The sequence below is a fragment of the Aquila chrysaetos genome, chromosome 2 (genome assembly GCF_900496995.4).
Source record: "Aquila chrysaetos chrysaetos chromosome 2, bAquChr1.4, whole genome shotgun sequence".
NCBI lineage: Eukaryota > Metazoa > Chordata > Aves > Accipitriformes > Accipitridae > Aquila > Aquila chrysaetos.
Genome location: NC_044005.1, coordinates 51,359,143 through 51,386,600, shown reverse-complemented (window position 1 = coordinate 51,386,600; position 27,458 = coordinate 51,359,143). Strand labels below are relative to the sequence as shown.

The window sequence follows — 27,458 nt, the reverse complement described above, 5'->3', positions numbered from 1 at the left end:
AGGAGGCTCTGTGGGTTCAGGGGCTGACCTGGACAGAGCCAGATGGGGGGGCAGGTCCCAGGAGGGCCCTAGATGACCCCTGTGCCCTTTGCCCGACCCCCCACGGCCCCCGCTGTCCTCCGCAAACACCGCAGCGCTGGTGATGGGAGGGGACCCAACCTCCGCCCAGGGCCCCTGGGGATGCTCCCGGCCCTCCTGCCCCCCATCGCGGCAGCCACGGGTGACGCTGTGGGGCACGGTGACAGACCCAGCGAGGCACTCCTTGCAACCCGCCCGCTTCCCCTCCCGCCACCTCTCCCAGGGCTCCCTCCCTCCCGCGGGGTGCAAATAGGGTCGGGCTTGCCGTGGCAGGCTGCAGGGCGGGCGGGGGGATGCGGCGGGCAGGACCGGGAGCGGGCCGGGCAGGGCTGGGGGCCGGCAGAGGATGGATGGGGACTGTCCCGGGCAAAGGCAGGGCCGGGCTGGGGGCTGCCCCAGGAGGGGCGGGCAGGGCTGCCGGGGGTGGGTCCGCAACCAGCCCTGCCTTTCAAAGTCCCTCGCTCCGAGGAGGAAATCGGGAAATATTTCCAGCAGCAGCAGCAGCAGCAGCAGCAGCAGCAGGAGGAGGAGGAGGAGGAGGAGGAGGAGGGCTGAAGCTGCCACCGCGGAGGAGGGACGGCGGGTTTCTCCCTGCCCGCGCAGCGCCGCGGAGGGATGCGGAGGGAGGGGAGGCTGCCTGCGGGGCGGGCCGGCTGAGCGCATCCCCGGGGTGCTGCGTGTAAGTGTAAGTGTGAGTGTGAGTGTGAGTGCGTGTGAGCGAGTGTGCGCGTATGTGTGTGTGCGCGCTCCCTCCCTCCCTCCATCCCACCCTCCATCCCTCCCTTCCTCCCTCCCTTCTCCCCCCTCCCTCCCGCCCGCCGCCGCGCCGCAGCCGCGCACCGGGGCTCCGCCACCCGCCCCGCCGCGATGCCCCGCCGCTGCTGAGCCGGCCCCGGCGGCGCCCGCTCCTGCCCCCCCCCCGCCAGGTAGGACCGACAGCCACCGGCCCCCACCCCGGCCCCAACCCTGCCCGGCGCGGCCAGTCGTGTGTCGGGTCCCCCCCCGCCCGCCGCCCCGACACCGGGGGGGGGGGGGGCTGCACTGGGGTCCCCAGTGCCGGGGGAGGATGAGGGAGGCGGGATGGGGGGCCCGGAGCCGTGCGGGAACCGATGGGGAGGCGGGGGTAGGATGCTCCCCCCCCCCCCCCCCCCACGCCGCGGGAATGCTTTTTGCAACCCAGCCGCGGCACCTTTAGGCAGGCGATGGGGCTCGCCCCCCTCCCCCGCCGGCCAATCGCGACATGTCGCGACGGGAGGCGCGGCTGCGGCGAGGGGGGGTGGGGTGGGGGGTTGCCTCTCCCCTACCCCGAGGTTCGGGCATTGCCGGGCAGGTGGGGCCGGGGAGGGGGGCCCGAGCAAACCGCCTCCCCCCCCCCGGGGGGTTACGGGCATCTTCCCCCGTGCGCGGCGGCGGGGGTGCGGTGCCTCCGCCCGGCGGGGGTGGTCGTGCCTCCGGGCAGGGCTGCTTTTCCTCCAGCCCCGGGGATTTCTGCCTTGAAACGGTTTCCGAGGTGAGTGGTCGGAGGCACCTGCAGCCGCGATGAAATTCCCGTTTTCGTCTCGATCAGCGTGTGTTATTAAGGGCTGGCATTAAGCAGCGCTCATCACGTAGGCTTTGTCTAGGTGGAAGCATGGCTGGGGCTCTTCCGTCATCTCGAGTTTAATTCTTTAATCGTAGCCTTGTTGCTTCCCTCCCCGCCGAGCCGTGCTAAGCAACCCCGCGCTCGGCTCTGTCTCCAGGGCGAAAGCAAACTGCCGAAACGTTGTAGAAATGCAGCGAGCGCTAGGGAGAACTGGAGTCTAAAAATGAAAGCTGTAGTAAAACCACAAGGTCACAGGCGTGTGGGTGCGAGTGTTTGATTTCAGGGTTCCTCTTTGCTTGTGCTTCGCAGGAAGCTGTTCCTCCGGTCCCAGATGTTGGAAATCCACGAGTCAGGCGATGGAAATGGGGCCCGAGAGAGGCTGGGGTTCTCTGTGCACTCTCCCAACACCTGCCTAGGCATTCATGTGCTTTTTCTCACCACCACAAAGAGAAGAGGTGCGCTTTTATTTAGAAAAGGGAAGCTGAGACACTTGCACGTTGATGGGATGAAGGCGGCAGGGAAAAAAAGAGCTGTGCTGTATGGCTTTGGCTGGGGCAGCGGACACCACCAAAGAAAGGCATTTGCGTTCCCTTGGGTGCATCTGATAAATGTTTCTTTCTTCCCTTTTCCTTCCAATTGGTTCTTCAATAGCAGCTTTCCCCCTTTTCCAGCAGAGGCATTTAGCCCAAATAGGGAAATAATCTAGCATTTCTAGAGCCATAACCTACCAGCCAAGCCATGAACCCCCACCACCATCTCCCCAGGGAACTGGATGCATTGCCTGACTCCTCTCATACCTCACCAGCTCCGTTTCTCTGGAGGCATAAACAACTCCTAAGCCAGTGCTGGGGAGCTGCGTTGCCTAAAGCTTCCTCTGTATCGGGGTTTGTGTTCAAGATGTTTGAGGAGATTGGATGTCCTCTTTATGCCTAGCATCCCTGAATGCCAACACCAAGTAGCACAGTTTTAAGCTGATGAAACTTTGCTTGCTTCTCTCTCCCTACCACTTTCACTAAGCTTTTTGCGATCTTTTGTCTGTGAATTGCTCCTGAGACTTAAATATTCGCTGTCCTGCAGCTGTCCAGGCTGCACCTAGTTTGCTCTTCTTGCACTGCTGTACACGGCATGGCATGAATTTGTCTCACGTCCTTGCTCTTGGGAGTCTCCACAGCACCTTGCATGACACCGTATAGGCACAGCCATTTCTCTGCCTGTTTGGGCCTTTGGTAGGGTCCTGATCTGCTCAGGGCTGTCAGGCTTGCAATTTTCTGGCATTGCATCTAGAACAGAATTTAGTTTTCTTCTGTGTTTTGGGGGGGGATACAGTCCTGCTGGCTTACCAGGGAAAAGCCACCATTCTCCAGCATCCTAATGAAGCTCAGATCCTATAAAAAAGCCCAGTGTCCCCCAAGGCACGAGCATCACTGGACAACCAGCCAACAGGTTGGTCGCAGACAACACAAATGGCATGTGATACTGGCTCTCCTTGCGACTGGTACAGTGAACAACCTGGAGCTCTGTTCAAGCTCAGGGTGCCGTGATCTGCGTGTGCTCCCAGTTCATGGACATCGGTGCCCACAGCTGTGCAAATCCTGGCTGCACTGAGGTCTGTCGCAGGGCGCTCAGGGTGCTGTGCCGTCGGGACTCTGGCATCCAATATGGGCTGAGCTTACTGACCAGTCTTTCCCTTGCCGAGGGCGCGAGTGGTATCTCTCCAGCTATTTTCAGGAAGCTTGTAGGAACTTGGCTTTCTGTGCTATCTCTATCCCTCTGGTGATTTTAGCTGAAATGGGGGGGGGGGTGATGTGAACAGACAGACAGACATGGAAACTGTGATTTCATATGCCTGGCTTCCTAAGGAAACCTGGCTACAAATAGAAGTGAGATTTGCTGCTGCAAAGAGCTCCTGGAGAGACAGAGAAGGCGGGGGAGACTGGGGAGGAGGGAGGGGTGGTTAACCTCGCTTTTGAGATAAGCAGCCAAGGCCCGGCACACACCTGGGCTCAGACTCCCTTTCCTGAGATCTGGTGGTCTAAAAACTGGGCATCTGCTCGGCACTAGCGTTCGGCTCCCTCTAGAGTCAGCGGTGCAAGAGCTGTACCTCCGGACGGTAACTCTCCCGGGAGGTGCTACCACCCTTCACCGGTCAGGGCTAGGCACGTAGCCGATGGATGCAGCGTGCCAGGGTGGGCCACTGGCCCAAACGAACCTGCCCAGCTCCTGTCTAGGACCGTGTCCAAATCGCCCGGGTTCCACAACCTGCATTCGCCTCAGCCTTTCCCCACACGCGTTCCCAGGGACGTCTCCCACCTCTTCGTCCCTGGATGGACGCCGGGAGCTGGGCCTGGGGATTTGTCTCTGCTCCCTTGAAGCTTTCTGCTCCTTGAGCCCAGGAGAGCATCGCGCTGCACAGGGGACCCGCACACAGCTAGAAACCCAGGGCAAAAATGGGCCAGGAGGGAAGAGCAGACACAGGCAGACAAAGAGGAAAGCAACAAGCCTGCTAATTCCTCTCTCCTGGCCCCTGCGGGGCATCTCTGGGCAGACGCTTCCTCCCCAGGCTACCCAGGAGCCTCAGGCTTATTAGCAGTATTTTATTCTCCCAGCACTCACGGGAGTTGCTCTTCCCATTTTACAGAGGGACACACAGAGCACAGGGAGGTGAAGGGCTGCCCTCAGATCACAGAAGGAGTCTGTCGGCAAGGCAGCCTCAAAGCCGGCTCATGGAGACTGGGCAGATAGCCCCGTGCTTAAATCGGCGAGGGAGATCCACAGGCAGAGGAAGGCATTGACAGCCCAGGAGGAGTAATGGGGAAGAGCCTGATGCTGCTTGATAAAGAAGAGACCAAAAGCAGGCGGTAGGGATAGAGAAACGGTCTGAGGATAGCAGTGAGTAGGAGGGGAGATAAAAAAAAAAAAAAAAAAAAAAAAAAAAAAAAATACAACCCCAAAAGAAATATAGTATTTCTCCCTTGCTTCTCATTTCCTGGCATTTTCCTCGCTGTGATCTTGAATCGTGGGGGAAAGGGATGACTTGCCACTTAGTCTCCATGCGTTAGAAAGCAAGGCTGGAATCTCCCTGACAAACACTTCCAAGCTCAGTCTCTACAAGCTGCCCCCAAATTCATCCAATCTGGCTGAAATTTTATATCGGGGGTGTTTTATTTTCTCTGTTTATCTGTTTATTTTGGAAAGTTGCTGGGGAGATTGTGGGAGGAGATTGGATGCTTCATTGAAGAGATAGGATACTTGGAAAAATCAGTTGCAGACTGATAATTGTTCTAACTTTTTAATGTCCTTTACAGAAAACAGGGTGGCCTGATGTGTATTTTACTTGATTGGCTTCATGGAGGGCTTGTGCCTCTGACTATATTTGGAAAGGTTTTGATGGTTTTTGTACTGATGCAATCAGGGTGCTGATGGCCTGGAAATCATTTTCCTGATGCGGAGATCTCGAGGTCACAGGCAGGGGATGCCAACAGGCTATGCCTCTTTTGGAGTGGCAGAGCTGGGTGGAAGGGAGAAGGAGCCGGGCAGAGCCAGAGCAGGGCTGCGAGCCAAGGGTTTTCCAAGCTGTGTTTAAAGTGCTGTCACACTGTGCAGCCCTGAGTGGCGACACGGTATTTGGACGTAGTGGCTTCCCTCCACAGGTCTGGATGTACAGCCAGCGTGGCAGTAGGGTCCTTCTCCTGCTTTGATGGGTAAAAATCACAGCTGGCAGGAGCTACTTTTTACCAAAGCTGTGCCACGGGTCAGCGTCAAGATCAGAAGCGAAGCCAGCGGCGCCTGTGGCTGCCTAGACAAATCTCCAACCACCCTGTACTTTGCAGGGCTGTTGGCATCTGTTTTGTGTCCCTCAGCTGTAGGAAGCTGGACCTAGGCTCTTGGCTGATTTACTGATTGATGGTCAGAGACCAGACAATTTGGGCTTTTTTTTTTTTTCCTACAGTCATGTCTTTTCCCACTACAGGCTTTGCTCAAGCTGCCCTGCTGTGAAGCAGAGTGCTGCTTTCAATGAGGCACAGGTGTAGAGGCTTCAGCATAGCCAGGAAGGGTCAGCAGGAGAGAAGAGGTTTGCTAGCCCTCCGGAGCTGGGGCAGTGGGTATGAGTCCCACCCGCGGAGGCGAGGTGTGCAGCGCTTTCCCCAGGGAACGCTGGTTATTGCTTGCAGTAGACTCTTAAGTGCTGCTCTTCTGCAAGAGAAGCTGGGAAAGGGGTGCTGTGACTTGGGAGACTTCAGGTCTGACCTTGGGGTAGGAGCAGAAGGCACGCAACTTGAAACAGCCGTTTTTTCTGAGGAAGGTCGGGGGGACACACCTGCTGGCTAGGAGAGCCTGTCCTCTCACTTGGGGCCTTTGTGGGGGTTGCTGTCTTTTCACCAGGGACGCTGGCAGGGGAGCGAGTAGCTGGCTTGCTTTGAGGCTCTGTTTCTCTAGCTTGCACGCTCACTGTGCCTTGCAGTAGCTCGTAGCTGCTGCTTTGTCAAAGTTTTTGGCCCCTCTGGCCAAAGAGAGACCATCTTTCTCCTGCTGCTGACGTCAGGAGTTTGATGTTTGAGGGTCTGAGCTGCCTTCCCTGTCCCCCTGCAGCACTGCACTCCCACTAGCAAAAGCTCCCCTCTGTCTAGCTCTGACCGTGGGACGGGGAAGGGGTGGCTGGGAATCCCCGTGGTGTTGCACCATGCTCCTGGTTGTGTCCCCACAGCATGCTGAAGAGCAGCCGCTCTGGTGTGAAGAGCAACTTCCTACTGCCACCCAGGACCGGTCACCCTGTGGGGAGACGGTGCTGCTCCCACCTCTGGTACACCAGTGACACGGCTGTGGGGACCCCCTCTTCCATACAAGCTGGCAATAAGTTCACAGTAATGATGTTTATTATAAGGCCGACGTCGCAGGGGGGTAGGCACCGTCGGATAGCGTCGGTGGTGGCTGTAATGGTGTGAACGTTGCTGTGTTACAGCTGCTCTGTACAGATTTTCTGTCAGATGCTGGGAAAAAAATTCCCTGTGGAAAGTCTCCCTCTTTCTTTGTGTGGCCACTCATTCCTTGTGAGCCCAGGCCATTTCCTTCCTTGCCCAATCCTTCTGCAATGAAAATGCCTGGGCTAGCGGTGTTTTTCAGTACTCTGAAAAAAAATGGTGCTACCAGCTCGTCGCAGATGGTCATAAACCTGCGTCTGATACAAAGGTGTAGGAAAATAACAGGAAGGGTCTTACAGTGGATATTTCAAGGGCGAAGTGCCCAGATGGAGATGGGACTTTGGGGAAGCTGCTGCAAAGGAAAAGCTGTGCTTTGTTGAAACGCAGAGCAGCTTTCAGGCTCGCTTTGCATGCAGCAGCCGGCCGGCTGAAGGAGCGTTGCTGCCAGGGAAAGGTCAGAGCAGAGTCTAAAAGGCTGCGTTCTCCCCATCGGGCAGCTCCTGAGCTGGGGGGCTGAGCCCGAGCTGGCAGCAGGAGCTCTCTCCTAACCAATTTGTGAAACCTAGAGCTCCCGTGTCCAGCCGGGAGGCAAACATCTCTGCAACCCTCCTAGACCTGCTGTGGGCAACAGCTGCCCTCCTGGTGTTTCACAACACCAAGGGTTGGAATAAAGGCTGAACCAACGTCCCTTGGCCAGAAGCTGCATCTAAACCGCGCTTGCCTCGAAGGGACCACGCAGCCTCTTGCAGGCTTTCCTCCATGACTGTGCAAAACCAACTGCTAGCACCCTGCGGGAGCTTGTCCGGGAGCAGCTCGCACCCCTGCCCGGTGCTGCCGTGATAAATCTGACCCAAGAGGTGTTGGGGGAGAGACGCCGAGGCCACCAGCACCGTGGCAGGCGAGGTTTGCTGGGGCTGCTAACCCGGCGTGCTGTGAATCAGCTACCGCATTTGCTTTTATTGTTGATGGCCGGGATGGGAAATGCAATTGAGACACCTTAATGAAAAGCTAACAAAGTTGGGTTTGGAGGGAATGCTGGCATTCTGGTAGCCTTGCTTCTTGTTAGAGAATAATATGAATGATTTGTCTGGGAATATTCCTACCGCTGCGCCTGCAGCACTGTGCTGACCACGGGCCGAGACCCTATGCAAATGCAGAGTAAGAGGGTCTCTGGGGACCAAGCTGTTTATTTTGGATTGTACAAATAAAGAAATGCTGCTAATTTTATAGCAGCGGCTTCTCAGAGATACTGTGAGTGTCAGGCTCTGATGGTGTGTGTGCGTAACCAGCATGTTGTGGCCAAGCATTTTCTAGCCCTCCGTAATTCCTGAGTCTGGTGTTAATAACGCTCATTGCGAGTTGGTTCAAGTGGGAAAGCTGGTGAGGGTACGTGAATCTTGCTTGATGACCGCACCACAAAATGCAGGAGAAAGTCCAACATAGAGTTGGGGGATGCTACTGCCGCTCAAAGCCGGGTCCTGGCACATTGCCAAGGCTGGTGGGTTTTTCTCCCAAAGTTCCAGCCTTTCCCCACCTATCTGAGCCCTCCAGAAAAGTTCCAAGTTTCTTATCTCCTGCCATCTGAGGAAAAATGTTGTTTGTACATGGAGAGCTGGATGGGAAGGCCAAAAAGATGGATTGCTCAGGTGCAAACCTCTAGGCCTTTTTTCCTACTGTTTAGCATAATATGGGACTTGATTTTCAAAAAAACCAAAAAACCAAAACCAACTTATATTAGAATGTTTGAAAGGGAAGAACATGGCAAATGAAGTCCAAGTGACTTATTAATCTGATTTACTGTGTGTCTTTTTCTGGCAGAGGCTTCCAGTGTTCGAATCCTTTTAAGACTGTAGAGTTTGTCCAAAGTGTGATGGGACTCTCCCATTCTTTATGACCTAAATCAGTGACCCAAAGCATAATATTTTCTCTAGAACCATCTGTTTCCTCTTCTTGCCAAGGGGATTTCACAATGCCTGGTTGCTCTGAATAATTGTACATGTGCAAGGATATGACTTGCCACAGGGAGAAAATAACTGAACAAGGGCAGGTGGATGCTCTTGAGTTTTCTGTTGAAACTGCTGCCCTTTAGAAAGAGAGGGTGAAAAACCATGCAGCTGAGTAATATTTTATGCCCTGACTAAATTTTTTTTAAGCCTACATATTTTTTAAAAAAACAAAAGTACACTTAGGAGCTATCTGGGATAAACAGAGTTGATACCAAGTCAGTCTGTGTTTTGACAGCCCCTTTATCAAATATCTCCGAGACTTGGTTTGGAGCAGTGTGAAACACAGGAGTACAGATGTTGGGTGACTAATTCATGCTTCGGCTAAACTTCAATGACCATGAACGCACATCTGTTTCAACTTAGCTCTCCGCCAAATGGCCTGCAACAAGGTACTCTACAAATACCATGTTTTCAATTTTTTACTTCAGGTTTGTAAGCGGTGGCTACAGCCTGTATTCTGGGAAGCAGAAGGTACCCAGGGACTGTGATCAGGGGAGCAATGTTCAGGGCTTCTGACTCCAGCAGTTAGAGCTTTTTGTAGCATTAGCAGGATTTCCAACGCAAACAAGTCCTTTGTTTTAAATCTGTCTTCATACAGGAGACTTGCTTTTTCTTGTTCATCTTATCTGTTCTTATCACCCAGCTCTCCGACTTGCTCACTTCCTGCCCTGTGTATCTTTTTTTTTTTTCTTAATTAGAAGATTGAGAGGAGGGAGGGGGGGAGGCAGACCAACAGCTCCTGGTGAGGAAATGCCATTTATATAAAACTGTCTTGACAAATTCTCAGTATTATTCTTTCAGCCCAATAATCCTACTACAGCATCCTTAAATAAAAGCAAATGGAGGAGAGGGCTTTGATCCATCATTACAACGTCTCTTTGCAGAATAGATCCCACAATGTGGGTGCAGGATGATACCCATTGCTTCCTCCAGCTGGTGCTTCACTTGCGCGCAGCCCCGTAATATGCCCCTGCCCTAATGAGGAGAGGTCATTTCTGTGTCATGGGGGATCAGGAGATGGGTGGTGGTGACCGGGTGCTTTTCCTCAAGGAGGTGTTGGCGTGTCCCTGTTTTGGAGGGTCCAGGAACACCTGCCTGGCTGGGGTTTTGCAGTCAGCAATGCAGCATGCGTAGCCTGCTGCGTGGCTGGAGAGCCAGCCTGGTTCCCAGCTGTGCTGTGAAACAAGCCCTCTTTCAGGAGGAGGAGGGAAAGTGCGCTTAGCCGTCCTGCGTGGGTCACGCCGTGACTGGCCCCAGGTGACAGCTGGGGTGCTGCCGCTGGATGCAGCCTTCAGCACGGACGGGTTGGTCAGTGTGTCCCCACACGTGCAGCGGTGCAGTTGTCAGACCTGGCCATGTGTTTGCTGGAGACCAGGCAGATGGCAAATGGTAGGGTGAGACCTGCCAGGCGTTGGGGAGGCTGGACTTCGGGAGGCGCTGACTGGATCTCCTTCTTGTGTCCCATCTCTGATACGGAATACCATCCTTCTCTTGGAAGTCAAAACGTTTCGTGGCTGGACTCATTGGGGTTTTTTTTTCTTTCTGGGGTGTTGTTTTTTTATGAACAAAACCAGTTCAGCCTTTTGTATTCTCCAGTGCAGTAAAGGTATTGACGTACTCATTTTCCTCTCTTCATAGAAACATTTTTAAGTACCGTGTGATTAAATTAACTTGGAATGGAGAAGCGTAGTATGGCAAAGGCTCTCCTTGAGGAGAAAATATAGCTTTAATAACTAGGAATCTGGCTTTTATTGGCTAGTAAAATTGAGAATGTAACACTGAGCATGCTCAGGTTTTTGCACTAAGCATCTCTTTGTACTTAAAGGCATCTGTTCTGTCGGTTTATGCACTGTTAACTAACCGAAAACCTCTTTAACAGCTCCTCTACACTGCTGGAAAATACTGAGGCAGGATAAGGGCAAGTACTGCTGTCATGCCTGATGACTGATGTTGTAAATGGAGTGAGAAAGGCCCTTGAAGGGGAAGCCGTCAAAGCTGACCTAGTGGGAAAAGAGCGCAGGGACAGGTTTCCTCTTGAAGCATGCCAAGAGAGCCAGGCTTGGATGCATATGGGGCTCTTTCCAGTTCTGGGAAGGTGCAAAGGGATGCACTGTGGAAGGAATGGCTCCAAAATCATTAATTAAAGACTGCCCTTCTGGTGCACCTTATGACCAAGTTACTGTTAAGAATAAGGTTTTGCCAGGGCTTGAGCTCACTTCATGCAGATTTCTGATGTGGAGTAGATGCTTGGGAGGACTGTGGGCAAGAAAAGGTTGTGAAATATGTAGTTTACAGTGATTAAAAACAGCAAGTATAAAAATATTTTCTAAAAATGATAGGGGGATAGTAGATTTCCCTGTCCTCTCCTGCTCTTACCCTGAACTCGAGTGAGTGAGTGCACTGTAATTTTGAAATGGGAAACACTTCTGCCAGCTGAGAAGCAGAATGATGGGCTTAAATTAGATGAGAAACAAGAAAATGCAATTGAACAAATAGGCTTTCAGCGAACAGAAAGTGGCATTAAACACCATAGTAGCTAAAGGGGGTAGGTGCTAGCCCACTGCTAGCCCACAGGAATCTGTCCCTGTTCAGATAACTCAACTAGATGATTTGTACATGGAAAACTGCAGTAATCATAACACAAATGGGCTTATTAGATGGGTCTTCTTAAGTAATGGAGTAACTTGATTATATGTTTGGGAAAGATGGGAAATAAACAGGGTGTGGAGGAAAACCTGTTATCTCTGGTCGGCCTCACTTAATGCATCTTTCCTTTTGTCTCTGCAGGTTGAGGACATTTGGGACCTGTTCGGTGGAAGCGGCCATGTCGCGAGCAACTCACCCACCCACCTTCCCAGTGAGCTTCCAACTCCTGAGCGTTTTGCTGGTGTTGCTCTTCCATGCAGATGGCATACATGGGGAGAGCCCCAGCGAACTGCCTGTGAATGACACCGAGGAGTGCACTGGCTCATACATCTGCAAAAAGGGTGTGATTTTACCAATATGGGAACCCCAAGACCCCTCATTCGGTGACAAAATTGCTCGGGCAACAGTGTATTTTGTAGCGATGGTGTACATGTTCCTGGGAGTATCTATCATAGCTGACCGCTTCATGTCCTCCATCGAAGTCATTACATCCCAAGAGCGGGAAATAACCATCAAGAAGCCCAATGGCGAGACCAGCAAAACCACGGTGAGGATCTGGAACGAGACCGTTTCCAACCTCACACTGATGGCCTTGGGCTCGTCTGCCCCCGAGATCCTCCTGTCTGTTATTGAAGTGTGTGGCCATGGCTTCACGGCAGGGGACTTGGGGCCAAGCACAATTGTGGGGAGTGCTGCATTTAACATGTTTGTCATCATTGCGATCTGTGTTTACGTTGTTCCAGACGGAGAGATAAGGAAGATCAAGCACTTGCGAGTGTTTTTTGTTACAGCGGCATGGAGCATCTTTGCTTACACTTGGCTTTACATTATTTTATCTGTGTCTTCTCCTGGGATTGTGGAGGTTTGGGAAGGCTTGCTCACCTTCTTCTTCTTCCCCATCTGTGTGGTGTTTGCCTGGATAGCTGACAGGAGGCTTTTATTTTACAAGTACGTCTACAAGAAATACCGAGCTGGCAAGCAGAGAGGCATGATCATTGAGCATGAGGGTGACCGGCCCTCCTCCAAAGCTGATATTGAGATGGACGGAAAGGTTGCTAATTCTCACGTGGAGAACTTTTTGGATGGGACACTGGTGTTGGAGGTGGATGAGAAAGACCAGGATGATGAGGAAGCCAGGAGGGAAATGGCTCGGATTCTGAAGGAGCTGAAACAAAAGCACCCCGACAAGGAGATTGAACAGCTTATAGAGCTGGCCAACTACCAGGTCCTGAGCCAGCAGCAGAAGAGCAGGGCCTTTTACCGCATTCAGGCCACTCGGCTCATGACAGGAGCTGGCAACATCTTGAAGAGACATGCTGCAGACCAGGCCCGTAAAGCTGTCAGCATGCATGAGGTCAACAGTGAGGTGGCAGAAAATGATCCCATCAGCAAACTCTACTTTGAGCAGGGTACCTACCAGTGTCTGGAGAACTGTGGCACTGTCGCCCTGACCATCGTTCGCCGGGGAGGCGATTTGACCAACACGGTGTACGTTGACTTCCGGACAGAGGATGGGACGGCCAATGCCGGCTCTGACTATGAGTTCACTGAAGGGACAGTGGTCTTCAAGCCTGGAGAGACCCAGAAGGAAATCCGTGTTGGCATAATTGATGACGACATATTTGAGGAGGATGAGAACTTCCTGGTCCATCTCAGCAACATCCGCGTGAGCACTGAGGCCTCGGATGAGGGCATTCTTGAGGCCAGTTGTGTCTCAGCACTTGCCTGCCTGGGATCACCATCTACTGCCACCGTCACCATCTTTGACGATGACCACGCTGGCATCTTCACCTTTGAGGAGCCAGTAACACACGTCAGTGAAAGTGTGGGGACCATGGAAGTGAAAGTGTTGCGAACCTCTGGTGCACGAGGAAATGTTATTGTGCCCTACAAAACCATTGAAGGCTCAGCCAAAGGTGGAGGAGAGGACTTTGAAGACACCTGCGGGGAGCTGGAGTTCCAGAACGATGAGATAGTGTAAGTGAAGGTTTTATTTGTTACTTACAGTCTCTGGTTCTCCTGAAGTTAAATGCACGTGGCTCCCAGAGCTGCACCGGAGGTGTTTGGGTCCCAGCACGTTGCCGTAAGCCATGAATGGCCTTATGTGCTTTGGGGAGCCTGAAATGCTGCGTTCCTGCCTTGCTAACAGACCAGAGAGTGATGCCTGCCCAGGGGCACTGCACCCTTCCAGCAGCAGGGTGGTGGGACCGGTTTGTGAGCCCAGCCTCCTGCACCCTACCCACGCACTGAGCAGATCTCTATAGCCTCGGCACTACAGTGGAGCAGAGAACAAAACTGAGCTGGCTGTTACCACCCAGTCACAAGGACCTGTCATGCGAAGGGCCTAAACTGAGTGTATGAATTGTGGTACCTCCTTCCCCTTGCCTGTTGAGGGTCAGGTCATCCAGGACTGGGCCACAGCCTGTTCCACTGATGCTCTCTTCAGGGCTTTGGTGAAGGTCACTTCACCTCCTCCTCTTCTAAAGGCTGCAGGCCTAGGTCATTGTCCAATGCATGGCCTGAAAAAGAACTGTCATGCAGAGAAGCCTCATGGTTAGGATGCAACTGCAGCCACATTTGGCCACTTGCAAATAAAAAAGAGGCTGAAAGCTGTTGGACGCTACTCCTGACTGTTGCTAGGTGGATAGTGGAAAAATTATTAGTGCCGTAGCCTTGTTTATTACATTATGTAGAGAATATAAATTAGCCCAGTAAATAGTGGTTGAAAACATCTATCCTTGGGTAGGTCGTGAAGACATTTCCTTGCCCAGTTGGGGCTCTGGGAGAAGCAAGGGTTGGGAGTTGCGTTGTTCCAGCCTCAGGCTCTTCCTGCAGTGAAGTCTGTGTCTGTAGATCAGTCCCTGCCAACAACAGAATCTGTAGCACAAAACCACTGTGTAGAACCTGGAGCAGTTACTGATAAAGGGCACTGCTGTGTCAAGGGAGAGCTAAATGTTGGCTTGAGTGTTGCATATCATACAAGTGGTCTCTCAGGAGCCGAGACGAACCCACGATGAGTGCCGAGAGCGGGCCTTATGTTCTGTCTGTTACTTGTACCGGCTCTGTGCGCACAGGGAGAATGAAGCAAATAGGGGAATCATAAAAGTTCTTGACGTAGGGGGAAAGAAAAAAGTGATTTGTATTTCTCAGGCATATTAGACCAGTTGGGGTTTTGACTTCTCAGGAAAAACTAAGCAAGAGCTTCATAGCTCCAGCAGTCTGGAGGCCAGAACATGCATGTTGTTCACACAAGGGTTGAGAGCACATGATATGCCATTGTTCATGGCTCCTGAATGATAACTGTAGCAGAGAGGAATGCAGTTATTCGAATTTTTTTTTTTTTTTTTCATTTGGGGAGAAGCAGGGAGTTGTCTGCAGAGATGCAATGAACTAGGCTATAAGGATATCCCCCGAAGGCTCTTTACTTTTTAACCAGGTCACTCAGCACTAGCAAAACTGGGCTACTGGCAGGAAAACTTTGATGTTTGATCTCGGTTCCCCTGGGATGTGACATGTTTACATGGCAGGCCAAACACATGGCCACAGGCTCTGCGCTTAGAGGGGCTTCAGCTTCCCCCTTGTCTTGGATCCATCACTCTGGCCAGGATCTCTGTGCTGTCCTTCATCAAAGACAGGTAGCGTCACCTGTGTCTGCGCTGTGATGGTCTTGGCGCTCAGTCTGTGATGAGGGGTTTTGCAGCGGGACGGCAGTGCCTTCTCCCCGCTCTGCTGTGCCCACCACCTTTCCTCCACCAAGCTGTTGACTGCTGACTTTTGCCAACAGCCCGGTAACCAAGAGGTGTGCTGGAAACGGGCTGACCGCATCCTGTCGGAGCTGCTGCCCGGCCTCCCCGGGGCGTGCTGGTGTGCCCTCCCCCTGGCAGCAAGCCTTCTCCTTCCTTCTCTTACTGGCTGTCAGCATGTGCACAGCAAGCAAGAAACGGGGGGAAACAGATTTCTTCGAAATCCAAGTGTGTTTTTTCTGTGCAGATGCCAGGACATTGCTATCATATCTCTATTGCCTTTAAACTATTTCTCCCTGGAATCACAAGGAGGGACCGCACATGGGAAGCACCACTTTAGGAGTTCACAGCCTGGTACAAATGAGGGCTTGGGGAATGGGGTGGGAGGAGGTGGCAACTGCAGGGCCATATGTTGAGCGAGGGGTTTGTTCCATTCAGGTGGGAGAGGACATGCACGTACCTTATTTTTTCTGGGAGAAGGGTGAAACTGATTGTAGAAATTGCAGTCTATTCACGTGCCTGAAAGGCAGTAGGTATTCATCTAAAACTTAGCTGCTGCCGTCCATGTTCAGGTGTTGGATGGTATAATCTGACTTGCAGAAAATTTCCCACAGGTCCGTTTTTGCCTGGGCACAAGTTTAGGACAGCCCTACAGCACAAAGGCGGTGTGGTCCTGAAGCTGAGGTGCTGCTTACAGGCATCCTCCCTTGGAAGAATTTGCTCTATTGGGAATAAAGAAGATGTGCTAGCACATTGTGTGGATTATAGAGCTAAAGCCTGTTTCCTATGTCACTGCTTGTTAGTGCTGTGCTTCAGCTAAATCACAGCTATGTAGAATGGTGCAATTCCCCAGCACATTTGATTCAATAAATTTCTAAAACTCCAGGTTTTCCCATGCTCTGGTGGCCAAGAGATGGCTTTGCTGCCCTTTCTAAAGGTCTTTAGTGCCTCTTCAGCTCTGCCATTCTAGGCTGTATCAATTAGCTTGGTAAAATTGAGTAAGATGTGTTTTTCTGCGGCACTAACAACAAAGGTAGGGCATTGCAGGGGGACACGAGGATGAAAGAAAACTGCATACAAGCCTCTATTATTAGAGGGCTGGCTTGCTGGTAAGTCCCAGTAAAATTAGAAAGCACTGGGAGGGCCCTGATCTTCTGGAGACCTTCCTCCAGTTCCCAAAAGGCCCAATTACGTAACATGTTGTTTGTTTGCAGCGTCCAGAGAGACTTTCCCATTTTGCAATCTGTTGATGTCCCCTTTCCCAGAGCACACAAAATAGCTGTGTAACTGCTGAAGCCATGCCACTCCTGTGGATTTAAACAAAGACCTCATTCCGATGCTACCAAAAAAGACGTATAATGGAGAAGAAGTTGGTCCTCCTGTGGAACATTTTATCCCAGCACTGCCTGGTGGCCTCTTGGAGTGATGCTTTTCTGCTCCCTGCTCCTGAAGCACAGCTTGTGTTCAATGTGTGCATGTTGGCAAGTGAAAGAAACAGCATTTGAATGTATTTTGCAAAGGGGTTAGCTGGGTTTGTACAATAGATTGGTCCAAGCTGTGTGGGAAAGCTAAAGATGCCTGACTTGGGTCTCAGCAAGGTCAGTCTCCGTGATACTGCACAGGTACCTGGGGCTCTGAGACACTGGTGTAGGAGAGGGTGCTATGATTTAAAGTGTAAGAGAGAGCCTTCCCTCTGGGGCCATCCTCAGCAAGGTGATTCCAGCCTTGTCTTGCATCTCCGTTAATGATTAAAGCTTTCTCTTGATGAGAACATGGAGAAGATGTGTAGTTGCAGGCTCTTCCTGCCCACCCATCTACCACAGCAATTGTGATCATAGAAGAGGTCACTGGTTCATGTAGCCAGTGTATTTTTATCTCCTGACTGAATGCCAAATAACTCAAAAGAAGTCCAGCCTCCTATCTTAGAGGAGGAAGCAATCCTTCCCCCAGCTGATGCGATCTCTTCTCCTTGCTGTCTCGAAACATCAGCAGGGGCACCTCTTCCAGATGTGACTGCAAAGCTATATGAAAACTGTGTGTTCTTTCATGTTCAAAAACTAGTAGTTTTTCTAGAGATAACATTGCAACTAGAGATCTATTACAATCTGCATTTCAGATGTCTGCACCCACATCCCCCAAAAGAAAAGGTTTTACTGCATTAATAAGTCAGTGAGGAAGACGGTACACACAATTATGTGGATAACCGATTAAACTGGTACTTCACCTATGCAGTTACACCTGTAAATGCATGGAGAATCTTATGTTAATAGTTCTGGCTGTTCATATGTATAGTTGAGCTGTTTTTATAAAAGGTGTCTGCTGCAGGTTTAGGAAGTGGCACTCTTGGCCCATTGAATTTGACTTGTCCAAGCCAGCTTTGGCATTTCTCTGGAAGCATAAATCTAGGAGCCAAATGCTAACAGTGACACAAACATCAGCTAAATCCTCTGATTTTTTAGGGAAAGTGACCCCAGAGACCACATAACCTCCCTCCCAAGAGCCCTTTAAAAATGTCAATGTCAATAAATATAGATTGTGGCAGGGGGGAACGAAGTGGTACTGCTTTTTTAAGTTCCCCTTTTCTTTTCCAAAAGAAGTTGGGTAAGGTATGTCTAAAGAAACAGCAAAAATAAAATCCTGACTCAGCCCTGGGACCTCTCTAGCTCAGTTTTGCATCCATGGCCTGCAGCTTCAGAGAAAAAAATGAAACCTCCAGCGTGGTCAGCCTTGCAGTAGGACGCAGTCGAAGAGCAGAGTCGTCTGATATGGCAGAGATACCGCTGTAAACCAGGCCGAAGGTGAAGCAAACAAACATTCCCCTTTTCATGTTTCATCGTTGAACACGTTATCTCTCTCTTTGTCCGTCCCACTTGGTTTGCGTGTGTCACGGTGCCTCCCCTCCCTCACGAGCCCTGGCTTGCGCAGGGTTAATGTCTGGAGGCACAGTGTGAGATATCAAAACAGACCAAACAAAGATTAAACTCTTATTCGGCCTGCTTCCAGCGCCCAGCTTGGGTTTTAGAGCACGTTTTCCCCTTGCCACTGGCAGTCTCGCCTGGCCCAGTGGGACCTGCCAGCAGTTCGAAATACGGCCACCGGGATCTGGGTCTTGGGTCCTTGGCCGGAGCACCCAGTGCCCTGGGTCCCTCTCGTGGGAGGTGGCCCTGGCCATGGCCCACAGCGGGGAGCTGAGTACGTGTGTCGCAGCGGGCTGCGGCGTGGCACGGGGGCCTCTTTCCCTTTCCAGGGGAGTTCTGGGGAGGAGAAGCTCCCTGGGGCTGAAAGGTGTCATTGCTTTGGGTCCTGAAAGCCAAAAGCTGGTCGTCCCCTCTTCAGGGAGGGAAGATATAGCTATAACAGGGTGAGCTGTCTTTTCTTTTTCTCCTCTTCGTTCACATGATGTGTAGTCTTTCCTGAACGCTCCTAAAATGTTAGCCTTAATATCTCCTAGCCATGTGCACCTCTCTCAAACTGCTGTGCTCGTCTCGTTTGCACTGGACAACCCCCGCATCTCTGTTGGGAGACAGCGAGGAAATAAGGCCACGTGGTGTTCACAGACCTTCCCCTTTCTCCTGTGCCCAAACGCCTGCAGGTTCTTGCCTTTATCCTGTGCATACAGACTGGGCACTGAGTGACACAGACGTGGTAGGTACTGAAAAAATCATTCCCGAGTGCCACGTCGGGTCTCAAGCCGGCAAGCACATACTGGCAACTGTGTCTCTGAGTGTCCTACGGCCTGATCTGGTCCTCTCCTCCCCAGAGTGAGGCCAGTGGGTGTGCTCCTGCGGCATCACGGTGTCATCACGGTGGTGTGGGACTAGTCCTGCCCGTAGCTGGCTTGGGGAGAGTCAGCACGGGATGCAGTCTGTGCCGTTTGCCCAAATAAGTCATGAAATCTAGGAACTTGATTTGATGATGTCCCCTGTGGAGCGGATTAGGCGGTGAGGTTGTGTTATTGGACGAAGCAAGTTGTGCCAGCACATCACTGGGGGGAGTGGGGGGGAGAAGGGTGAGGACAAGCTCTCACTGAAAAACTGACATGGTTTTTGTCCTTGAAAAACCAATGTTTCCTTATTTGTAATGAGCTGTTGTTAGCAATTTACTGCTGCCAGCTGCATCTCTGTGGTTGATTAAGGGAGCTTGGATCTTAAATATGTAATAACTCTCTGAAAGCCATTGAGAGGCAGTTATTAGCTTCATCAGGGCCTGTGTACACATCCGCTGTGCTCCTTTATGAAAAGGCTACCTATTAAATGCATTGTAGTAATTTATAAAACACAGGATCTAGGCTTGTTTTAAGAAATTAAAGCAGCAAACCTAGCGAAGCTTGTTGGCGCAGGAAAGAGTTATCTGGGAGTGAAGCGCTGCTCTGCAGCTCCTTGCTGTTGAGGCAAGAGTGGGGGTTAGGAGAAGCCCTGTCCCCCTTTGCAGAATCTCTTCTTTCCCTGGCACGTGCTTGAGCACTGCTGGCAGCAACATTAACACCACCACCATTGACAATACGCAGGTCTTGTCAACAGAGCAGGGATCCATCCCTCTCCCTCCTGCGCACATGGGATCCTTTACTTGTGGCAAACCCTTGAGCAGGGAGAGGTAAATAGTTGGTACGCAGGACGCCGATGCAAGTGCTGAGTTCAAATTGTGCATCTGCCTTGGGAATAGGCTCCTTTCCTCTGATACTCTGCCCCCAGGTTTGACCTCGGCGGATGGCACTCGGTAGTTTTCTTCCAGCAGCAGGGCTGCATTTGTGGGATTAAAACGGGAGTGACAGAACAAAAAGCAGACAGCTGACCACAGCCGGCATCCAAGCATCTGTGCAGATGGGCAGAGAAACATCTGCTCTCATCCAAAGCCAAACCGAGACAAGAAGCTGGACCTGGCAGACAACTGGCTGAGTCAGAAACAGACCCTCCCCGGGGGCAGAGGCTGAGCCCAGAGGCATCATCCCGCACGCTGCAGGCGGATGGAGTGCTATCGGCCGGCTGTCTGCCGGCGGTGGGGAGATGTGATGTCTCTCTCCCCTCGGCAGGCAGGCGTACCGGAGGCGATGCACCGTCCTCCATGTCTGGGTCTGACTTGTATGTGTCCCTGCCGGCTTTGCTCACCCCAGGGACAAAAATTGCACATTCACATCGCTGCCGTGCAAGGGGGAAGACACCGATGCTACCCCTTGTCTCTGCTCCTTCCCCTGTTCTCCAGCACCGTAGGATAACTGTGTTAGCTTAACCTTCACAGGCTGGTCTTGCTGAACCACCTGTATTTCTACAGTACTCTCAGATCAGGAGCTTTGATTAAAAGTTAGTCTTTCACAGCCACAGTGTTTGTGATGGCCAGGGGCATGGCCTAGCTGCACCGGTGCTAGTGGGCATGTTCTCTGCTTTGCAGTCTCGGGCATGGTTGGAGTTAAGGTCAGCCCTCTCCAAGTCATAAATGCCATTTAGCCTTAGGACATGTCGGGAGATATCAAAAACTCTACTAATAATGTTTCTGACACTGACATCGGAGGCGTTGCGCTGGTTTCCAAGAATGGCAATGCTGGATCCTGGGTGACAACAAATAATAACGGCATTCTCTGTTTTAAAAATATCTTAGCGTAAGAGAGAAAATATTCCCACTGCTGTGCAAGTAAGAGGGTGACCAGCATGTGCCTCCTCCGTCCAGTCCCTATATGGTTCCATTTCCATAGTGTCTGGACTCCTTCCTACACAATCAAAGTAACAATAAAATGTGTCTGGCGATGAGAAACAAAGCAATAATGAAGAACGGGGGCACAGACTGGATCCCCGTGAACTGGGTGCTGGAAAGAGAGAGATGGAGCTGATGGCATACACCTGCCCCATCAGAGCAAAGTCCTTTCCAGGGGAAGGTCCTCTGAGTGCAGATGCTCTCAGTTGGCTGAGGACGGGGATGGAGATGGGCTGAGTAGACTCCAGTGCAGAGATACTACCTTTGGCTTTTTCTGAAGGTGGTATTGGTGTCAGGAAGCTTCTTTGCTCTTTGGAGTGCTTGAGTGATCCCTCTGGTTATTTGCTCTTGTTGCAACACTGGTGTGCGGTAGTCACACACTGCGCTATTTTGGGGTCATGCGACATGGCTCTAAATTAACCACAGGCCCACTATGCCCTGAGGAGAGCCTTGTCCCAGAGGCCAGATGCACCGTCACCAGGTGACAAGGCTGTTGTCTCGCTGGCTGGGACATAAGAAGGACATGAAGTTTCCTGCTGGGTCCAGAAAAAAACAACAAAAAAGGACTGATTTGCTCTGAGTTCTTTTCCAAACTCTTGTGGCTTCCAGGAGAACAAAATCGCTATGTGCTGGGCCTTTGCAAACAGTTTGGAGTAGGAATATATCGAGCCGTGAAAGCACCCATCAGCCCCTCGGGCTGCCCAGGCAGCCCCTCGGCTTCGCAGGGCTAACGGCCCCGCTCCCGGCGCTCACCCTCCCGTCCCTGCGCTGCTCTCGCGGCCCCGGCTCTGCCGTCCTCGCACCCAAGACCTTGCCCGCGCAGCCGGAGCGCTCCTTTCACCCGTGTCGTGACAGATGACGTATCCTGGCGTGCCTTTGGATACGGGCAAGAGGCACGCCTGTCTGGAGGCTGCGGACCTCGTGCTCCGAGGAGCTGTGCGTCCTCAGCCGCAGCCCTCCCTTCCCTCTGGCAACGCCATCGCGCAGCCCGGGCTCTGCTGTCCGAATACCGCGCAGCTCTTGCATGAACACGCAGCCCTGTCACAGCCTATGAGGCTGAAAAAAAAAGTCTGTTCTGCAGGGAGTCTGGAATAAATGGAGCTGAGAGCTGCGACGAGCAGGGAGAGATGCACCGGTTTCATTGAGAACAGGCGGCTGGATCTGAGATGAAACCTGTTGCTTTGGCTCGAGCAGGTGAGGAGCAGGTTTTACCTGGCACCAGCGTCTGCACAGGGCTTTGTATTTGCTTAGTTCAGTAGATTTACATTCACACTTTAGGTTTGGCTATTGAAATTTAAGTTCCTCCTTAGCGACTGGATACGTGATGGGACCTAGGGGGATAAGCTGTCACTCCTACATAGGGTAAAAATAATATAAACAAAGTTAGCATTAATGCCCCAGGCACAAATGATCCTACCACAGGGGAAAGGGAGGGAAGTGTAACAGGAGATTTACCTGACTCACGCGCTCTCCAGTGACCTGGAACTCAGAAAGAATCATGCAAAAACCTGAAAATGGATCAGTTTAATAGGGAGGATCGTAACAGAGCAGCGTGGGAGTGTTGGGTCAGAGTCAGGCCGAGCATGAACTGGATGAGAATTAGAGGGGAAGGAGATGCCCTGTCCATGCCTTAGCAATGCAGAGGGAGAGGGGGAAGAGAGCTGAACAACAGATTCCACCAAGAAGCAGGTCCCTCTGTGGATGTCTGTGTTCATGAGGCCTGCAGGTATAGGACAGAGCTGATGTAACCTACCTGTCTGCAGACGCAGCGAGCACACTGAAATCTAACCTCGTGTTGTTAGGGGAATGCCTGAGGGGCTCTTAGAGCTGCTAGGTTTTCTGGGCAATAAGTGAGATCTGCAGGCAAGCTCAGGAGCTGCCTTCAAAAGCAGCTCAGCCAGATTAGGTCTGCTACCTAAAACAGCCTAGAATAAATCAACACGTTATTGGTAAGTACCTCAAAGATAACAAGGAGATGAATAACAGCCAGCATATATTTGTCAAGAACAAATCTTATCAAGGCAACCTAATTTCCTTTTATGCCAACCTTTTGGGTAAGGGAGAAGCAGTGGCTGTCATATCATTGAGCTTCAGAAGGGCCTTTAATGTCGCCTTGTTCAGTACTGTTGTAAGGAAGCACTGGTTAAATGGGGCCACTGGGGTGACGGGGTCAAACCTGTCTGACGCTGGATCGGGTGAAAAGGTGTTCAGCAGGTGCTCGTCCTGAACTGGAGCTTGTTGGGCATGGAAAAGAGAAGTCTGGTGTTTAAACTTGCAGATAGAAAGAGTGGAGAGGCTGGAAGCATTATCAAAGGTAGGATGGGGATTTACAGAGGCGGGCTGGGAAATAGCCTGAGCAGAAGCACGACACTGTAAAGTGCTTGTGCAAGAATAGTCACAAGCACAAATTCAAGTGGGAGGGAACAACTGAGTCGGGGGTGCCATTGTGGTCCGGCAGCCAAATCTGAGCTCACAACGTCATGCTCTTGCAATGAATGAGACAGACGTCATCCTGAAGATATTCACGAGGAGTGCAGCCGCCCTTACGTGCTCTCTGCCCTGCTGTGTCCACCTCTGAGCACTTAACTCCAGAAGAAGTTGGGAGGAGTCCAACAGAAAGCATAGAAAATGACCGGTGGTCTGAGAAATGTGACCCAAGGTGAGAGACTGCAAGAATTGGGGCTGTTTAACTTAGCAGGACACAGGCGTAGGGAAGGTCTAAGCCTTGAGCTGTGTAAAGGGCAATAAGATACTCTCTGTGTCTGCAGGGTCTTGAGGAAGCAACAGGGGCAATTCAGATCAGACAGGAGGGCAAATTTCCTCCTAGTACAGATGGGTCCAGTCAGGAGTAGCTTGGGGGAGTGGGCGACCTCTGTCAACAGCAGAGGACAGCTTAGAGATACTGTTCAAAAATTTACTGAAGATTTCAGGTGTACTGTCTCTTTTAGGACAGGATTGGGTCAGATGAGGTCTTGGGAACTCTTCCTCTCCTGTTGTTATGTGCTACCCAGGCAAAAGCATTCATCATGTGAGTTGCACTTCAGTCAGGTGGCCTCTGTCCTGCATTGTCTTCTGCCACAGATGCGTGAAAGGGTAACATGCAAAGCAACCTACAGATGGAGCAGAAAGACCAAATGCGTGCATACACATGCAACCTTCAGAGCTTCCCTGTGGCCACCCAATCTGGGCTCTGTGCTCCCAACGGATATCTGGGACAGGGCCAGTGCTCGCCTGCCGTCTGTCTCCTTTGCTAATAATTAGATGCAATCCAAGCTTCCCTGCAGGAGCGCCCCATCCCCATGGGGAAGAAGCAAGGCTGCACAGATTAAGGAAGCTAATTAGAGGGGAAGAGAACATTGGTACTGAAGCCCCAACAGTAAACTTTGAAATCTAGATAAGAGAGCAGTATTTAATTATATACAATTAAAACACTGCATCTCAGCCCCCTGAGAACTGGCAGTCTTGGAAGGCCCTCACAAAGGTGCTAATGAACAGATCTGAAGGCAGCGGTGGGCTAGGGGCTATGCTTATTAAACTTCACCTGGGAAACACATCTGAAGAGAAGAGCCAGGAAAATTCCCGTGGACCACGGGCCCCTTATTTCTGTGTGCTGTCCTCCCTCTTCCAGAGCAGGTAATGGGAACCCAAAGCTCTGGCACTGAAAGGGGGATGCTCTGCTCTTCCTTGCAGCTGGGCACAGACCATTGCAGACACCTATGCAAGGAGAGGCTATCCTGAAAACATAGGGGAAGTTGGAAAGGGTTGTAAATACTTGGCCTGAGAAAGAGAAACAGTCTTCGTGCCCTTCTCTCCCAATGCACAGGAGACAAAGCTCCTGCCCCTGTGCCTGCCAGCCAGGGGCCTCCTGGTATCTCCAGGGAGCACCATGCTGATGTTCCCCTTTGCTCTGCAGTCCTGCAAAGTTATCTTAGGTTATTTTCCCACAAGTTTGCTCTAGCTACTAAAGCAGCTACTTCCCCTCCCACCTCCTTTGCCACAGCACATATATAGCCCCTGACTTCTGATCCTTTAGCCTGCCCTCTCCAGGCCAGGAGGGCAGTTTGATTTCCCTGTAAAGTGCCTGCCTTGTGTTCAAGCATTCACTGTTGCACTCTGTGCCAGCTGAGCCAGCAAGCTTTGTGGACTGCAGCGGTAGCTTTTATCCCATAGCTGCTTCTGGGTGTTAATGTATTAAAACCACAATGAGGGAAAGCTTGGATGGATTCATATCATCTGGCAGAGTAGAACTGCAGAACCAGCCTGAAGTTTTCCAAAATCCCTCTTCCTCAGCAACTTCAAACCCTCAAGGAAGGCTTTAGTTCAGCCTTGGGTGCCAAAGGAGTTGGTGCCTGTTTAATTTTTAAATATGAAGTGCCAGAGGGCTTCTACCTCCTGAAGGCAGTAACTTTGAAAAGTACAAGCAACAGGCTAGAGCTCCTTTTCCTGCATCCTTGTCTCCTGGTATTCCTCTTTTGCCTGGTCTTTGCCCCCACTTTCTTTTAGGTCCGTACACAGAACCCATGAGTTGCATCTGTGATGTTGTCATGAACAGCTTCCCTGGTGATTCAGCTGCTTAAAGTGTTACAAGACCTGAAATTGATGCCAATGCCATTGAGGTTCATTTTATTTGTCTGAGCCTTTCTGGGGATGTTTTCCTGTGCCGTGCCAAGAGCTAAAGCCTCAGGGGGTTCTTCACTCATTGTGTTTTAGGCGAAAATTAAATTTCTTGTTGAATCCCAGAGCTCCAAGAGTTGGGGTTTTAAGAAAAACGCTGACTAGTATCTAGAGTGCCCTGTCCAGCCCTTGGTGTGCCAGGGGAGAATTTGCCATGCTTTGGGGAGAAAATTGCCCTCTATTGTCAGTCCTGCAGAGCTGGAAGGGAAGGTGGGAGGCTTAAGTTACTTCTCAATTCAAGTCTTCCTAGACCTACTATGAATGAGCATGTTGGTCTCTTGCAAATATACAAACAAACAGATTTCTACAAAGCACTTGCTAATGAACCAAGCCAGCAGCTTGTCCTTTCAGTGATTTGTGGGGAGTCAGTAAAAGACTCAACCTGGGGAGCTCATTAAACTGCTAAAGTAGTGCATTTCTAGTGGAGATGCTGGGAAACTGTTAGCTGCTGGCTGCGATGCAGGGGGGAGAGGCTTGGCAACGCTGGAAGGAAACCTGTGAGAGGAGACGTCTTATCACCTCCGTGGGCGCGAGCACGGGGCTGGCTTGCAATGGGGCCATGCAGGTGGGGCGCGAGAGGTGCTGATTTCCACCCCCAGTCGCTGTAATCCCATGGCTGGGCTATAGCACAGTGGTATCGTGCTGGGGTCTCAGGTCTCAGATGTGAACTGGAGAAGAGGAGAGCAGAGTCCAGCACCAGTGAGAAGGGAGAGCCACAGCAGCCTACTCGGACACTTAGCCACGCGCATGGTGTAAAAAAGAGGCCTTCTGGAAAATACAGTCAGACCCTCAGGGTTTAAAAACCAGGCACTTAATCCTATACATCAAAGGGAGCGTGGCACCGCTCAGCCACCACTCTGCTTCATGGACACGGCACGTTTGTCGCCTTCAGCTATTGCACAGCTCAGCTACAAAGCCAATTTGCACCACTGCCCTTTCCCCTTGGTGTAAGTAGATGGACTTACTCATGCAGCAACTATAGCCATCTCCAAAAGGGATGCATATACCTCAAGGTGTCTATATACCTAAGGGTCACATATGCCTATGCCTCAACAATTAGAGTAGGTGAAAGACCAGAGAAGTGCATGTACAGGGATGAGGCAGGATAAGGTCAAAAGAGAGGTGAATGCATGATAAAAATTGGAAAAGGAGGGGTGGAAGGAAAATGAAAGAGGGGCCAAAATTACAATGGTTCATATGAGTGCTTCCTCTTGGCTGCTGGTGAGCACTTCCAGAGCTACAACATGCTCAGGGTCATGTTCAGAGGCCCCTAGTCCCATCAAAGCTTAGAGCAAGGTTGGGCTGCTCAAGTTTGCACCAGCTGGTTGGAAAAAGCTGTTTGGCTCTTGCTACAGCATGAGTTTGACATCCATGTCTTAAATGCATTGAGCTGATATTGCACAAGTTTCAGCTTCAGTGTGCTTGTAGGGAGAGCCCTGGCTTGGCACTAGGCAGCAAAGGTAAAAGCAATGAGGAAAAGAGAATTCTTCTGGCCTTGCCAAAAAAGACCTCTGTGCAGGGCAAAGAGAGAACTAAATTGATCTGAATTTTCTTGCTATTGGTCAGCATTTTGGTGCCAAGGTAATCACACTCTGTGTGGATGGGTACACGCATGTGACAGAGGGAAGGAAAAAAGTTAACATGAAGAGCTCCATATTTAATATTGTGTTAATCCCTTCCCTCCCAGCTAGAGCAGCAGTTTAAAATTCCTTTGCTGGACATGAGGGAAAATGTACTGATCTGTGTGAACATTATTTAATTAGGGAAGAAAGCTTTACCTTTAAGGAAAGTTGCAACTGAATAAATTGGTTTGAAGGTCTGAAGAAATTAATTGATGTTTGGGGCTGTGGGGAGGTTTTTTTTTTATTGCTTCACAGAAAATTCAAGTCGCATTTTGAACCAAACTTTCCTTCATTAACTCTGGAAACTTAAACAGGGGATGGATTTCAGGCCAAGTGTTTTGAAAACCCCTGCTAACAGCAACTGTGGCAGAAGGTGAAGCAACAACACTTCATCTCAATTTCTCTGTGAAAGCCAGTACTTTGAAAAGGTATATATCAAGTCAGGCAACTTGTGCAACAGCTCTTTGCAAGTAGGGATTTGCTTCTAGCACCCTAGTTACGTG

The 27,458-nt window shown here is 51.2% G+C and overlaps 1 protein-coding gene across 7 annotated transcripts in view; it reads left to right on the top strand.

Moving 5' to 3' along the window:
• SLC8A1 (solute carrier family 8 member A1) overlaps positions 1-27,458 on the top strand; it is a 144,772-nt gene that overhangs the window by 16,790 nt on the left and 100,524 nt on the right. The window contains exons 1-3 of one of the 7 annotated variants that reach the window (XM_030041883.2): positions 1,958-2,115; positions 4,299-4,518; positions 11,373-13,208. In XM_030041883.2, coding sequence (XP_029897743.1) covers positions 4,469-4,518; positions 11,373-13,208 — 1,886 coding nt within the window. In that variant the 5' untranslated portion in view covers positions 1,958-2,115; positions 4,299-4,468. Of the gene's footprint in view, positions 1-599; positions 770-935; positions 1,005-1,570; positions 1,589-1,957; positions 2,116-4,293; positions 4,519-11,372; positions 13,209-27,458 lie in introns of those variants that run through there. The other 6 variants (XM_030041892.2, XM_030041901.2, XM_030041917.2 and 3 more) reach the window with 6 other exon arrangements.